This window comes from Sinocyclocheilus grahami, unplaced genomic scaffold (assembly GCF_001515645.1).
Source record: "Sinocyclocheilus grahami isolate Dianchi unplaced genomic scaffold, SAMN03320097.WGS_v1.1 scaffold177.1, whole genome shotgun sequence".
NCBI classification, from domain to species: domain Eukaryota; kingdom Metazoa; phylum Chordata; class Actinopteri; order Cypriniformes; family Cyprinidae; genus Sinocyclocheilus; species Sinocyclocheilus grahami.
The window spans coordinates 235,669-249,952 of NW_015505356.1; the positions used below are offsets into that span (position 1 = coordinate 235,669).

The following is a 14,284-nucleotide window of genomic DNA, read 5'->3' on the forward strand; positions in this document are numbered from 1 at the left end:
ACGCCCCTATTGATTCATTAACTGCGGTCACATGGCTAATCATGTTTGTGTTCCGTGGGGTTTAGGGTCCCATTCACTAGCATTATATGAAGACAGAGATTTCCCCCCCCCCTAAAAATCTGTTTATCTAAAGAAAGTCATTCATCAGACACAGTGTGAGGGGGAGTAAATGATGAAAACATTTTCTGGACATGAATATCAAAACATAATTGAGTGACACTCACCTATCTCATATTCTCAATCAATAACCACCCAATAAAGGTGTGAATGTACAAACCTCTTCTTCCGTTGTTCTGGATCTGGATGCGAGCGACACTGTCTCTGACAATGTCCCGCCAGTTGATCCATGGAGCATAACTGAGATTTCTGTTATGGACAATCTGTACTCCTCCTTCCAAGATCTCTGTGTACACAATGAAGAAAGTCTGATTCATTTAAGGCAGAACATGTGATGTATAGAAGATGGCGGCACATAACCAGACAGTGGCTCAGCGCTCTCCAAGTAGCAGCAGTTCGTCACTAGAGGGGGAACAAACACCTGTTTATGCTTGTCTAAAGTGTTGTCTATTAAAGGGTTAGTTCACCCAAAAATGAAAATTAGCCCACAAATTACTCACCCTCAAGTCATCCTAGGTGTATATGACTTTCTTCTTTCAGACGAATCCAGTCGGAGTAATATAAAAAATTATCTTTGATCTTTCAAGCTGTTTCATGGCACTCAGCGGGTGTTGCATGCGTCCGTCCAAAATAAGTTAAATAACAAGCGCCCATCCATAAAAAAAAGTGTCTCACATGGCTCCGGGGGTGAATCGATGCGTTTTTGTAAGAAAAATATCCATATTCAAAACGTAATAATGACTTTAATGTAGCTTGCGCCAACAGTTGTACACTGAAGTAGTTCCGGGGCAGATGACGTATGAGGTCAGTGCTGCGCATGCGCCGGTGAGTCTTGTGAAAACCAACGTATGTTTATAGGATCAAAGGAAGCAAAGTTTTAAGTTTTAAGTTTTGAATATGGATATTTTTCTTTAAAAAACGTATCGATTCGCTATAGGAGGCCTTTGTTCACCCCCCGGGAACCGTGTGAGACACTTTTTTTTTATGGATGGGTGCTTTTTATTTAACTTCTTTTGGACTGATGAATGCAACACCCGCTGAGTGGCATTAAACAACTTGAAAGATCAAAGACCATTTTTAATAGAACTCTGACTGAATTCGTCTTAAAGAAGAAAGTCATATACACCTAGGATGACTTGAGGGTGAGTAATTTGTGGGCTAATTTTCATTTTTGGGTGAATTAACCCTTTAACTGTACTATATTGATTGTGAAGAGTTATTTTAAGTTTCAGTTTACTGTCAAGAGAGAATTAAAGAGGGGTTGTTCTAGTTCTTGTAAATGTCTCAGAAGATCTGGAAATAAGTGCAGATAAGTGCAAATAACTGCTCAGCTAACACAAGACGTATAGTATGTGTCCCTTCTGTGCACCTTTTCTAACATCTCAGATGAGTCTGAACAAGTCATCTAAATAGAGTTTGAATGATGTGACCAACAAAACACACAGACACACTTCTGCCAAGCTCAAGCTCTTTTGAGGGGCTGTCTGTATAGCATTTTGCTCTATGGAGTGACATGGGTGTGCCAGTGCTATGCAAATGTGCCAGATTCCTAAACACTCCTACACATTTCCTCAAATCACTGATGTCAAATCACACTGTCACATCCTTTTGTTTTGAGAAGGTAACTTTACAAGACATGGGCCATAAATGCTCCACAGAAAGAAATGATTTGAGGAAGCATTTATGATCCAAGTGATACAATCTCTTTCACATTGTAAAAATGATTACTGGATTACGTTTAAAGAAAATACAACTTCAGTCTTCGTACTTAAAAAAAAAAAAAAACATGTTTAATGTGTTACTTGTTGTTTCTTTGTTATTATTTGTGAAATTTACTAGTAATGTGTGTTTGAAGATTGTTTCCAAATAAATCCATCACCAATTATTTTTTTCAGTGCATTTAAATTTGAGTTTTTGTCCTATATCACTATTCTCAACCAATGAGTAGCAGGACATTTTGTTTCTGTTTCTGCAGTGGCACGTTGCATGGAAGTTTCATGTTCTATTTGGACAAATGACTTATTCTGGACTCAATGTGACATCTGTCACTTTCAATCTTTGATTCTTTTGAATCATATTTCATCTCACCTGTGAGGTTGGTGAGGCCCAGATCTTCCAGGCCACTGTGACTATCAAAATTATGGAAGACCGAAAGGGCCCATTCCTTCTCATACAGGCTGCTACCACGAATCACTCTGAGCTGGTCCAGCGGCAACCTGCTGAACTGGTTCATAGCAATGAGGATGTACCCTGTGACCTCTCGGATACTCTGAAAGAGAAGCATAACATAAGAATTTTATCTTATGGCCAAATCAACCATTATATACAGTATGTATAAAAAATAATCTTACTCCAAGAAAGGAGAAGTCGAGGTCACTCTCCATCTGTGTGATCTCAAGGTTGCCCATGACGATCTCACATCCAGTGTAGCGCTCCTTCAGGTTGTTGTAGTGTTGTACAGGGGAGCCTGTGGAGCTCAGAGCATTCTTGGTACCCGTGCAAACTGGTGGGGAAAGAAAATAATGAGATCTAATTATGCTGTATATGAGTTTATGGGTCATTTGAATAGCAATTTACTGTCACAACATATATTGTAATTTATTTTAAGGAAATAATACTTTGATTTAGCTAGGATGAATTAAATTGATCAAAAGTGACAGTAAAGATATTTATAATGTTATAAAATGATTCTGTTTCAAATAAATGCTGCTCTTTTGAACTTTTTATTCATCACAAAATCCTGAAAAAATTAATCACAGTTTCCACAAAAACATTAAGCAGCACAACTGTTTTCAGCATTGAAAATATAAGAAATGTTTTTTTAAGCAAATCAACTTATTATGTGATTTCTGAAGCATCATGTGACACTGAAGACTGGAGTAATGGCAGCTGAAAATTCAGCTTTGGCATCACTGGTGAGCATAAGATACTTTTTTCTAAAAACATTTAAAATCTTACTGACCACAAAATTTTGATCAGTATATTTATTACAAAGAATAATGTCAGCGCAGCCCTCAGTTTTGGCTTATGAACCAGGTTAATACTGTGTGTTTTAATCATTATTGTCACAGTACTGCTCAATTGCCTACATGTGTAGTTCAAGTGCCAGTTCAAGTGTATTACTGTCAGGGGCGCATTAACGCACAGGCTTTAATGGGCTGAAGCCCAGGGGCCTACACTTGGGAGGGGCCTACTGGCTGCAGGTAAATTATATTTTTTGAATAATTATTTGTATATATGGGCGTTTGCAGCAGTGACAACAGCATTCTGTAAACAAACTCACACACTCATTTTCAGTGATGCCCTGCTTGTAGTATATGTAGTGAATGGGTGATGTGTTTAGGTTTCCCCCACACAGTTTGTATTGTTGGAATATTCCACTGATATACTATGAGCGGTATGCACAATGTAATAGTAAAGAAGCCTAGCACGAGAGCTATTCTGTGTACATGCCTTTATGCACTGATGTTTAATTAAACGCGAGCACGGCATGTTTCAATATAAAAACGCAATTAGCAACCACCAAATAGCCCACATTTATGCCAACTTGCCAAGTGATTGTTTCGATCTACAAATGATGAATAATGAATATTTTGTGTAATTTATGGTGTTTAAATCATACCTGTAAACTCACATTTTGGCCAGGAACATTTTGATGGCATTTTCTTTTCATATTGCCTCTGTATTATGCCTGTAATAACATAGTGTTTACTTTATGTAAAGGTTATAATTCTGCTGCTCCACAAGTGCCACCTTCTGGCAATGAGTGAATTTGCATATTCACTTATTCATATTTTAAGCAGAACAGTGCTGTAAAAGTTAACTGGCACGTCAACAAGAAAAATTCAAAATTAAACAAAAATAATTGCCAGGAAGCTAAAAAAAAAAAAAATCTAGGGTAGGGGGCCTACCGTAATGCTGTAGCCCAGGGGCCTCTGGTTATCTTAAGCCCCTGATTACTCTACATGCATTTTCCATTTACAAACCAAAAGCTGAATCAAATTATGCTGTCGATAGACATATTAAGTAGTAAATAGCCCAGAATACTTCTGTGTGATAACCCATTTAAATATATAGGCTGATAATCTTTTGTAAATCACTGATCAGTTGAATTGTCAGTTTGATCATCTATTTGTAAACAGCACAAATATATTAGACTGTTCTTGCAAGATGCCGAAGAAACCTCTGTACACAAATATAGTCCGTTTGAAGTGGCCATTTCCACACAAGGCGTCCACTCACAGCACACATAAAGGACTTCATGCAGTGGCCACAACACAAGGTCATTAACATAATGAGGGCAAGGTCAGAGGTTGCCGAGAAGCTGCAGGTCAGCATGTAGTACAAGACAACTGAAAGTCCCCAAACAGACTTAAAAAGACAAGAACATAATAGTGGGAAACAGCTTCAGACAGAGATGGAATCCAGGGTTATTGGCCCGAGGTGACAGAGAAACATGACAACTGATAGAAAAGTCTCTCTCTCTTGCTCTCTCTCCCTTCACCCCACCCATAAAATACACAAGGGTCTCCATGACCCTTAAGCCATAACTCTTGAGTGTACTGAAGTGCATCTGCAGAGTGGCATTACAGAGGATTGTTCATCATGAGCACATGACTTAACTGACAGTCTGTGTATCACTTTTTATACTGTGGCATTTGAGGCTACCCAGCATGCACTTCAAAAGATTTGAACAGTTTTGAGATTCTGGTCTCGTAACACATGACGGTAAACTAATCTTGGCTATGTTCAAGTTATAGCAAGAATATTCCAGGTTAAATTCAGTACAGCTTTTGTTTTAGTAAAACTCATCTTCAGTCTGTAAAAAATGAAGAGAGAATGGAAGCCATCCAGCTAAAGGCCTTTTCTCAGAATCTGAGTCAAACCTGTCCATCACAACACAGATCACAGAGACCCAATTTCTTAACTCAGAATTTTGCAAATCAGCCCTTAGAGGTGGGACGAGCCAGCCACAAATATGTACACAGCAAGTTCTGGCTGGTGAACCAGCGTGTGTTCACATTCAATAAACCCATCCATCATAGCGTTGCTATAAAATATTAATTGTGTGCAAAGAACACTCAGGAAGAACAAAAAAATCTTTAAATGTTGGGCGCTGGCAACTGCCCGAGAGCCAAGGGAACCTAGTGTGCATTGTGGGGCGTATTTTGCGAGGGGTTGAATGGTATATATCCGAGACTGGCAGAATGTAATGCTCAGCTGCATGTCTGGGGCCTAAGGCTGAATCTGGCTATGAGATCTAGAGAGGCATTATTAATGAACAAAGCGCAGTATTGTCACTTAGCTATAAATGTGTGGCTCTGTTAATGTGTAGCTGTGATTGACAGTGGTTCTGTGTGTGTGTGTGTGCAGGGCTGAGATCATACAACCAGACAATAGGATGAGTGTGAGCGTAGCACTCTATCAAGAGGAGGGGGAGTCCGGAGAGGGGGACATAAGGACATAATCTAAGAGTGGCCGCTGTCCTCTACACTGCTCCATTCTATACGTTATTTCATCCCAAAATGTGTACCACCACACCACTGAGTGGCTACAACTACAGCAGTCAAACACGCTCACCTGCCCGTCTGATAGTCACAGGAATGAGGCTGGAGGGGACGAGCTATAGTAGCATGTGTTCTGGGAATGCATAAAAATGTGCCGCTTACAGGAAATGCTGTCACATGGGTTTCGGTTACACATCTGCACTATTCTGCATGCAAATTCTGCATGTTTGTCTTAGATAAAAGAGTAAATTCACAATGGATGCACTTTGTAAACATCTTAAATGGTGTTATATCTATAAATGTGGCCTTTTATTTCTGGTTTCTGCAATACAAGTTATATATTGGCTCAAGTGGTTTTATCAGTTGAGTTTGAATGTATGCACAATTTATTGGGACTATAAGGTGACTTTTGATTGGTAGCAGTTGATATTGGATATTTACTGACCAATATTAGACATTTAATTGTATATTCTCTTTTCTGCATATTCTTAAATTTGAGATGACTTTTGCTATTTTTAAGTGCTATCTTAACCCACATAATGCATTCCAAAAATCTGCATACTGTACAGTTCTTGCATTTCTGAGTCAGATACATATTTATTTTTTAACAAAACAACATCAAAACAAAATTAATATTACTCTTACTATTTATTACTATTTTTTTCATGCTGCAATGGTTCATCAATAGGCATGCATATTCATGTTTACCAACAAAATTCATTTACAAAAGTGTGTGCAAGATATTGGAAAGGCTAAATAGATGTACTCATAATCCCACAGATGTAAAAAAAAAACTCAAGATGTAAAAAAAGAAAGTGCATAACATCATGATGTGTGTAAAGCCTAAATTTATACCCGGGTCAAAACTCTTTTCTTCTCTTTCTTTCTCTTTTTTTTTTTATAAAAAAAAATTAAAGGTGCCTTTTGATAGTCTTGACCCATTTGCAAAGTTTGGTTCCTGTATTGCTTTTTTTTTATCTCTTCCAGGTCAAAAAATACCTGACTGCATTACAGCAATATTACAGCAGAAATTTTAATATTTGAGAGCACTTTTTCTTAAAGAGCGTTTTTAAGACTTTCCACCTCTTTTTTTGTCATTACATTCTTGAGAAGATCTCAAAATCAATAGTTATCCATATTTCATACTGTACATTATAATATTGTAATGCATGAATTCTATTAAGCATCACAACATGGATAAAATTATTTTTTAGACAAATTAGTAGAGGTTTTTAATATTTACCTGCCACAACGCTGAATATTTATTGTACTGGCCAGAATTTTAATCAGTGCATCCCTATTATCTATCCAGTATGATGAAATGAAATCTGAGAAACACCCTTATACAAAAGGCTATGCAGAGATGCACGTGTAAAGGTGTACACCCACATGACTTGTACATATTTGCTGTTATATCAGGTTTTGTCTAGATAGCATATGCATATTCATACACACACACACACACACACACACACAATGTCTGGATGCTAATAATGTATGGCTTTATGGAGTCCTGTTCATTTACACAAGTAATCTTAAATCAACAGCACCACAGATAGAGAGCAGAGGCCTCTATGGAACATACAATAGAATCCAGCAGCGCACAATGATTATAGTTCAAAGAGCATTAACAGCTTTAGTCAGGGTGGGGACTGAGCATGTATGACAGATAGAACAAGAGAAAAAAAGAAAAAAAAGAAGGGTGAATGAAAGAATCCATGAGGGAAAGCAAAGATAGATTAGTAGACACTTGGAGAAAGAAATGAAAGTAGTACAAGTGTCAAACTGAAATAAGAGCCGGCATTAGACAAAAAAAGACAACTTCCAAAACACACATCCACACCTATTCATGTCAACTTTTGCAAGTACAGACTGCTCCGAATCAGAGGCCACTACATTTGGCGGTTAGTGGGACGTATGCACAGCTTCTGTCATTCCTTTTACTAGGAAATCTGTTAAATGAAGTGATGCATTTCACTTTTTAAAAAAAGAGGCTTCATCTATATAAACACATCTACAGGATCTTAATATTTGATATTGCACCATCAGGAGAGTTTTTTTTAGGTCAGTGCAGATATCAACCATTCAGAATCTTCCCAGTCTTCCACTCACCATGAGGAAAGGGTGATTACATTATTAACTTAGTCCAGTCCTTCCTATCAAACCTCTTGCACGCTTAAAAGAGGCTGAACTTTGAAGCCATGGTTGTAAAGGAGTTATTAAAGAGTGGTTTATGATATGGCACATAGTCACAAACCTTATTCTGTTCAGCTCAGTGACATAATGTGATTGGTGGCAAAAAATAAGAGATTGGGGTTGACCATCACGGGAATCATAGTTCTTAAAGCTAATGTTCTGTTACTGAGGAAAAAAACATCCTTTTGCCCTGAAGCTGTTTTAATTATTTCAAGAGTGTCAATATATCAAGTCAACATGACTTGCAACTGTTCAGAGTCATTTAAAAGAACAAGCATTTCCGTGTTTGTACATAGTTCTTTTGAACTGTGAATTGTGATATATGTTTCTGATGTGAATCTAAATCTGAATAAAAATGTTGATCATAAAAAAGAACAAGCATTTCCTATTATTATTACTCAGTACACAAAATCCTACTGTAAAGGCACATTAGCCATCATACATGTCCACATTATTAATGTTCAAGCTCATCCCACTAATACATGCTTTCTCAAATCATTCATACATCCTTGCTAGTTTTCATATACAATTAAGTTCTGATCACTCTTAAAAGAAAAGTTCATGGAAACTTTACTTTGCACAAAAGGTACTTTATAATGGAAAAAGGTTCTTTATTATTAAAAATGCAGAAAAAAATGTTCACTGAAAGGTGCTTCGGGGAACCCAAAATGGTTAAACTAAACACCTTTTAGGATCATTTATTTTAAAAAGTATAGGGTAATGGTCAATGGCGATGTCTAGAAAGTCCAAGTGGGTTGGACTTTCTAAAGTCCAACCCACTTGGACTTTAGAAAGTGCTAAACTTTGTGCAAAACATATAGGCCTATATGGCACGTTTATTATTTGCGTATTAATGACTACACAGTGCTTTTAAAAATGCATTTGCCACACCACAGGACTATTTAAATGAGCAGCAAAAAGGTGATTTAAAACGTGTGACCAATCATAGCACCTGCTTTCCTTTATACAGATAAATAGTAAGTAAACATAAAAAAGTTAATGTCTATGTTATTGGTCAACAACCCAGGTACAGATTACATCCTATAGGTTATAGGTGGAACAACTCATTAAATTTAAACAGGTGGAAAGGGGCTAAACCCAGGGGGCAATAAGGGGCATAAACCACGACAAGGAAATCAAATAACCCGTCAATTTTTTTAACTCACATGATGAATTGTTTGGCGAGACAACGACATTTTCTATAGTACTTCACGAGTGTTTCTAGTTACGCCATTTAACGATTATACATATAATTAAAACGAGAGTAAAACACTTGTATACCTTCTTGTGTTTGTGGAGTTACTGGCTGAGGTACACAGAGAAACACGAGAGCGCTGAGCGCGAGCACCTGCTGTCTCATCTCGTCTCGTCTCGTCTCGTGAGTGAAGGGTCGTGTCGGGCTCAGACATACCGCGGAAACCCAGACATCAAGCGCTCCCCTCTCAAGGAAGATGGACAGCCTGGGGATGATATTCCGGTGGGGAAAAAAAATATCTTTTGTTTTGCTAAAATAAAATATCTATGAAATTCTTCTATAACTTTTCTTCGGCTGCTCTCCCGGTTGAATAATCCCTGTTCCTGTCAATTAACCCGCGGTGCGTGTATGATCAAAAAGTTCCGCTTTGCGGTAGCACCTTTTCCGCTTGGATTTTCCCACTTAGTAAACGTACAATAAACTATTTGCTAAGCCAAAACGAGATTAGGAGTGAGAAGGAAAGCTGAAGGTATGACGCAGGCTCACCACTCCCTGAATGTACACTTATGATGTTCACATTTGGATTGGCCCGATAGAGCGCTGCTATTTACCAATCACTGCATGAACACTGCGCTTCTCCACCCTTCAGAAACCAGAGCAGCAGCCTGTGACTCACACACTGATGGGCGATGCTTCATGAAGTGATGAGCTGCAATTACAAGTGTACCTTTGACTACTTGCAATCTCGAGGGGAAAAAAACTTAAGACTATGTTGAAATCATAGGCTACGTTTTGCAGGCTGTTAAAATTGGCTGTTTATGAATTAAAATTAAATACTGACCGGTTTTGATAATGACTAGCCTAATGAATATTACGGGGAGGCTGTAAACATTTATTTGATCGACTAATAAAAAATTGCATCAAGTTTTTTTTTCATAGACTACTAGGCTATTTACTGAAAAGTGTGCTCAAAGTAAATGACGTTCAATCTCGCCTTATTAATTAAATTATTAATCATATTAGCAATATTTGGCTAAATCTTCATTTTTTCCTCACCTGTTGTAGGTTTGATGACGAACTGATTGGCTTGAAAGATTACCTCTGTCCTTGACTGGTTATATTTCATTTAACCCCCCACCCCTTTTAAAATTAGTTTTGTGTATTATTTACATGTCCACTCTGATCAGTTTAGAAATAATTGCGGAGACTTTATGCCAGTCTTTTTTCTTCTTCTCGTTATTCATGTCGTGATGAAAACTTGCCGTGGCTACCGTGTGTGATAGAAAATATGATACCGTAGTAGGCTATATATTTGCATTAGTTTATATTTTATATGAAGACTATAATATGCTTAAAATAATTTACTCTGATTTTAACGGTTTAAAAAGAAATAATTGTTAAAAAAGGGAAAATGTTAAATTCACCTTATTAGAATTCTACAAATGTAGCTTTTTCTTCAAATTTGTACAATTTTGCTAAATTTACCTTTCAACATGTGAAAAAAGTAAATAAGACACTAATCTATTCTATGGGACAGAAACGTTCCCCTCCCTATTTGAGGAATCACTCATTTGCATGCCCACTAAATAGCTTCCTTCAGGGCATTTAGTTATGCTAATTATAGAGGGCTGAGTGGTAATAACTCTACAGGTATCACACAGAAACTCCAGTCAGGCTCTTGTCAGAGTCCTGCAGTTTCATGAGCGGGTCGTCATCCTCAGAGGGTCTTGCATGGGTTTCTTGTTCACAGTGAAGAGCAGTATTGTACTCGTGCCATGTCGACTGCTTAATCCCCCTATTGACGCATATAGACCGAGCCATCACAATAGGCACATTGTCAAGGGGTTTGGTGACTTCTGAACCCGCAGCAGAACATGCCTGATCTCAACAGACTGTCCACTGTACAGTGGTAAACATCCACATCTGAGAGAAGAGCAAATGCTTAAGATCACGCTTCATTATGTATGCATTTACAGTTATGGTGGTAGCAGGTGGCTGATTCTAGTTTTCTTAGTTAACAGGAAAGTCTGGTTTTATGGTGCTTATTTTCAGCTTTCTAGAATTCTGGCTAACATGTTTCTTATTTAAAAATCAGCGGGACATGTACTTTTTGTCTTTGCATTGGTGGCCTAAATGATCTTTGTCGAACTGTTCTTGTCATGTTGTGATTCTGTACAGTAAAGAACGCTTACTCTGTTTGTTCTCTACTGTATAATGTCTGGACACTTTTGAGACCTCTTCTGGTATCACGGAATATTACAGGACTGTAATCACTTTTAAAATGGTGCTACAAAGTGACAAATGTTGCGAGAAAATAAACTACCGTTCAAAAACTTAAGGTCGGTAGGATTTTTAAGGAAATTAATACTTTTATTTAGCAAAGACGTACTAAATTAAATAAAAAGTGACAGTAAAGATATTTCTCCAAGATAAAATAAATAAATGAATGAATGCTATTTTAAATCTTCAATTCATCAGAGTCCTGAAAAAAATTATGATTAAATGAATAATTAATATCAAGCAGCACAACTGTTTGCAACATTGATATTGAAAAATGTCTCTAGTAGCAAATTAGCATATTAGACTGATTTCTGAAGGATCTTGTAACACTGAAGACTAGAGTAATGACTGCTGAAAATTCAGCTTTACCATAACAGGATTAAATTATATTTTGAAATAAAATAGTTATTTTAAGAATATTTTACAATATGACTGTTTTTACTGTTAAAACTGACAAAATATGTGCTTTTGAATGTGACAAAAAATAACCCTTAACACCTTGATGTTTAACATTTGATGTTTATTTTTGATTAGTTACAAAACATAAATAGAATCAACAGTTGAATTAGTTACAATTTACAGTAGCTAAATCACCAGCAATAAGTTTAGTCCTCTACAGATTATTTTCACTTAAATAACCTTTAATTATTGGTGGTCAGTCAAGTAATTCTGCGGTCCCCCTGGTTTTACTGTACAACTTCACCCACACTATACCTCCACTGTAGAAATGATTTGGCTTCTAATATTCCCAATCACTTGCATTGAATTAAAACCCCTCTAAAAATCAAAAATGTATATCATGTTGTAATCTTTGAACAAACATTTGGGGTAAAGTTGGAAGCCGGGGAACATCGAGAAACTGTTTTAGGACCTGTGTATCACAGCTTTCTCAACACTGATCAGAACACAATTTTACAATTTTTTTTAAAACCCCTTTCAAAATACAAAAATAATGCTTTCTTTTTAGATTACAGGTTGGTAACACTTCAGCAGAGGGTTATCTTTACATTTCCCATTTGTACAGATCAAATAGATAATGTTTTGAGTTTTCTTAGACACAAAAGCCTTTATACTCACCACTGCTGTACTGTTGGTTTACTGCAAAGAGGTGGGTCTTGTCTTTAGAAAAATGACATAAAACACTGGAAACTGAATGATCACAACCATCTGTAGGCAGCGGTCATGTTGACCTCTTTTTGTAACATCCACAAGTTCAAGCATTAACACAATTCAAAAAGCTTCACAACATAAACCGGACCCTCATTCCCTGTGCGCTTTACACAATACATTCCACCCTATTTATCTCTCACCTAGGCTACTTGTTGAAAAAAGCAGGTTGCCTCATTCGTACCAACCTTCCGTTATTTTTCCCAACAAAACATTAAAGAACACAGTCAGTTTTCTGTATATGGGCATTGCAGACGAATGGAGAATGCGGTCTGACAACCACTTTATAAATCTTTAGTAGTCTGTACAACAGAGTTGCGTAGTTTGCCGATTTAACCTCTTAAGTGCCACCGGCTCACCGCTCTTTATTTCGTTGTCTTTTTTCTCTGTCACATATCTTAGTAGTAATCATAAATTACATATCACTTGAAATCTTAAAACCTCAAAATTCATCCTGTGAAAACCATTTTGAAATCGGACATTGCGTTACCATGGAAATGGTACTTTAAAATCTTTTGGCAGTCTCCTCCCCCTTAGTGGGTTGGGTCAGGTGTCATATTACAAAATGTATTACACCGGACGCGGAGCAACAAAATACAATAGAACCTATTATGCTGTCTTACACTGGATGCGGCGCGACAAATTCCCGACAGTAAACTGCTGCTGCGTTCTATTTATGACATACTGACACAAATTTCAAATGATTTTCAACGGTCACTTTTGTCACGTCCAGTGTAGACAGACTTTAGCTGTTGCGGCGCTGCGTGTGGTGTAGACACGATGTTATGGTCTTTTAGAATCAAAACTTTTTATAATCTTCACAAAATACATATCGTCGAAAAGGTCTGAGTCTCAAGATTCCATATTTGGTGGTTATTTCGTGATAGAAGTAATATTGACAGAGATGTTTAGACATTTGTGACAGAAAAATGCATTAAAAAAATTCAATGGAGTTTTGATGGCACCCAGTGGCTGTTTGTGGTATAACGCCATTAATAAAATCTCTCAGGAACCTCAATTTTTTTTATATCAACTTCAATTTTGGAACATAACTTATTTAGACATAAGGCTTTAATTCTATAGCAATTTTGGATTAAAAAATATTTTGAAAAATATTTATTTTATATAAAATAAAATAGGTACAGTGCATTTTCTTTACAGTAAATTTAAACTTCTTAAACTTTTTGATACTTTAATATTTTGAAATGATTCCACTTCTGCAATAATCTGCAGATTGTAGTCTTAAAAAAAGAGTCCAACCTAAGGTCTGCATTCCAAAGCGTTCATAAATTATAACAATTTAAGTTTGAATAGTGCACTTTCACATCTATATTCAAAAATGGGGGGGGGGGGCACTTAAAGGGTTAAAGGCTGGCCTCTGATATCTTGGTCTAGCTGAATCACATAAAAGCTTTATGATCAGGAAAAATACACTGTAGAAAGGCAACCTATTTCTGGATGTTCTCTCAATCATTAATTTGCTTGGCAGTTATGTACAGTGCTGTGAAAAGGTTTTTGCCCCCTTCCTGTTTTTTAAATTTTTGCCGTATTTGTCACACTTAAAAGATTCAGATCATCAAACAAATTTTAATATTACACAAAGGTAATATATAACTTTTTGGAAGTAAAACCAACACAGCATTTCATAAAAAGAACATCATACCAACGGTCAAACATGGTGGTGGTAGTGTGATGATCTGGGGCTGCTTTGCAGCTTCAGGACCTGGACAACTTGCCATAATTGACGGAACCATGAATTCTGCACTCTATCAGAAAATCCTGAAGGAGAATGTCCGGCCATCAGTTTGTGACCTCAAGCTCA

The 14,284-nt window shown here is 37.0% G+C and overlaps 1 protein-coding gene and 1 long non-coding RNA gene across 3 annotated transcripts in view; one reads left to right on the forward strand and one right to left on the reverse strand.

Moving 5' to 3' along the window:
• The window catches only part of erbb3b (erb-b2 receptor tyrosine kinase 3b), a 23,940-nt gene extending 14,391 nt beyond the window's left edge, over positions 1 to 9,549 (reverse strand). For both annotated transcript variants that reach the window (XM_016283791.1, XM_016283790.1), the window contains exons 1-4: positions 9,102 to 9,549; positions 2,469 to 2,620; positions 2,206 to 2,386; positions 278 to 403 (exon numbers count right to left, since the gene is read on the reverse strand). In XM_016283791.1, coding sequence (XP_016139277.1) covers positions 278 to 403; positions 2,206 to 2,386; positions 2,469 to 2,620; positions 9,102 to 9,180 — 538 coding nt within the window. In that variant the 5' untranslated portion in view covers positions 9,181 to 9,549. The remainder of the gene's footprint in view (positions 1 to 277; positions 404 to 2,205; positions 2,387 to 2,468; positions 2,621 to 9,101) is intronic.
• Positions 2,435 to 12,953, forward strand: LOC107593908 (uncharacterized). Its single transcript, XR_001610123.1, has 3 exons — positions 2,435 to 2,445; positions 3,476 to 3,478; positions 11,915 to 12,953. It is a non-coding gene; the product is annotated as an uncharacterized lncRNA (long non-coding RNA).
• The last annotated feature ends 1,331 nt before the right edge of the window (positions 12,954 to 14,284 follow it).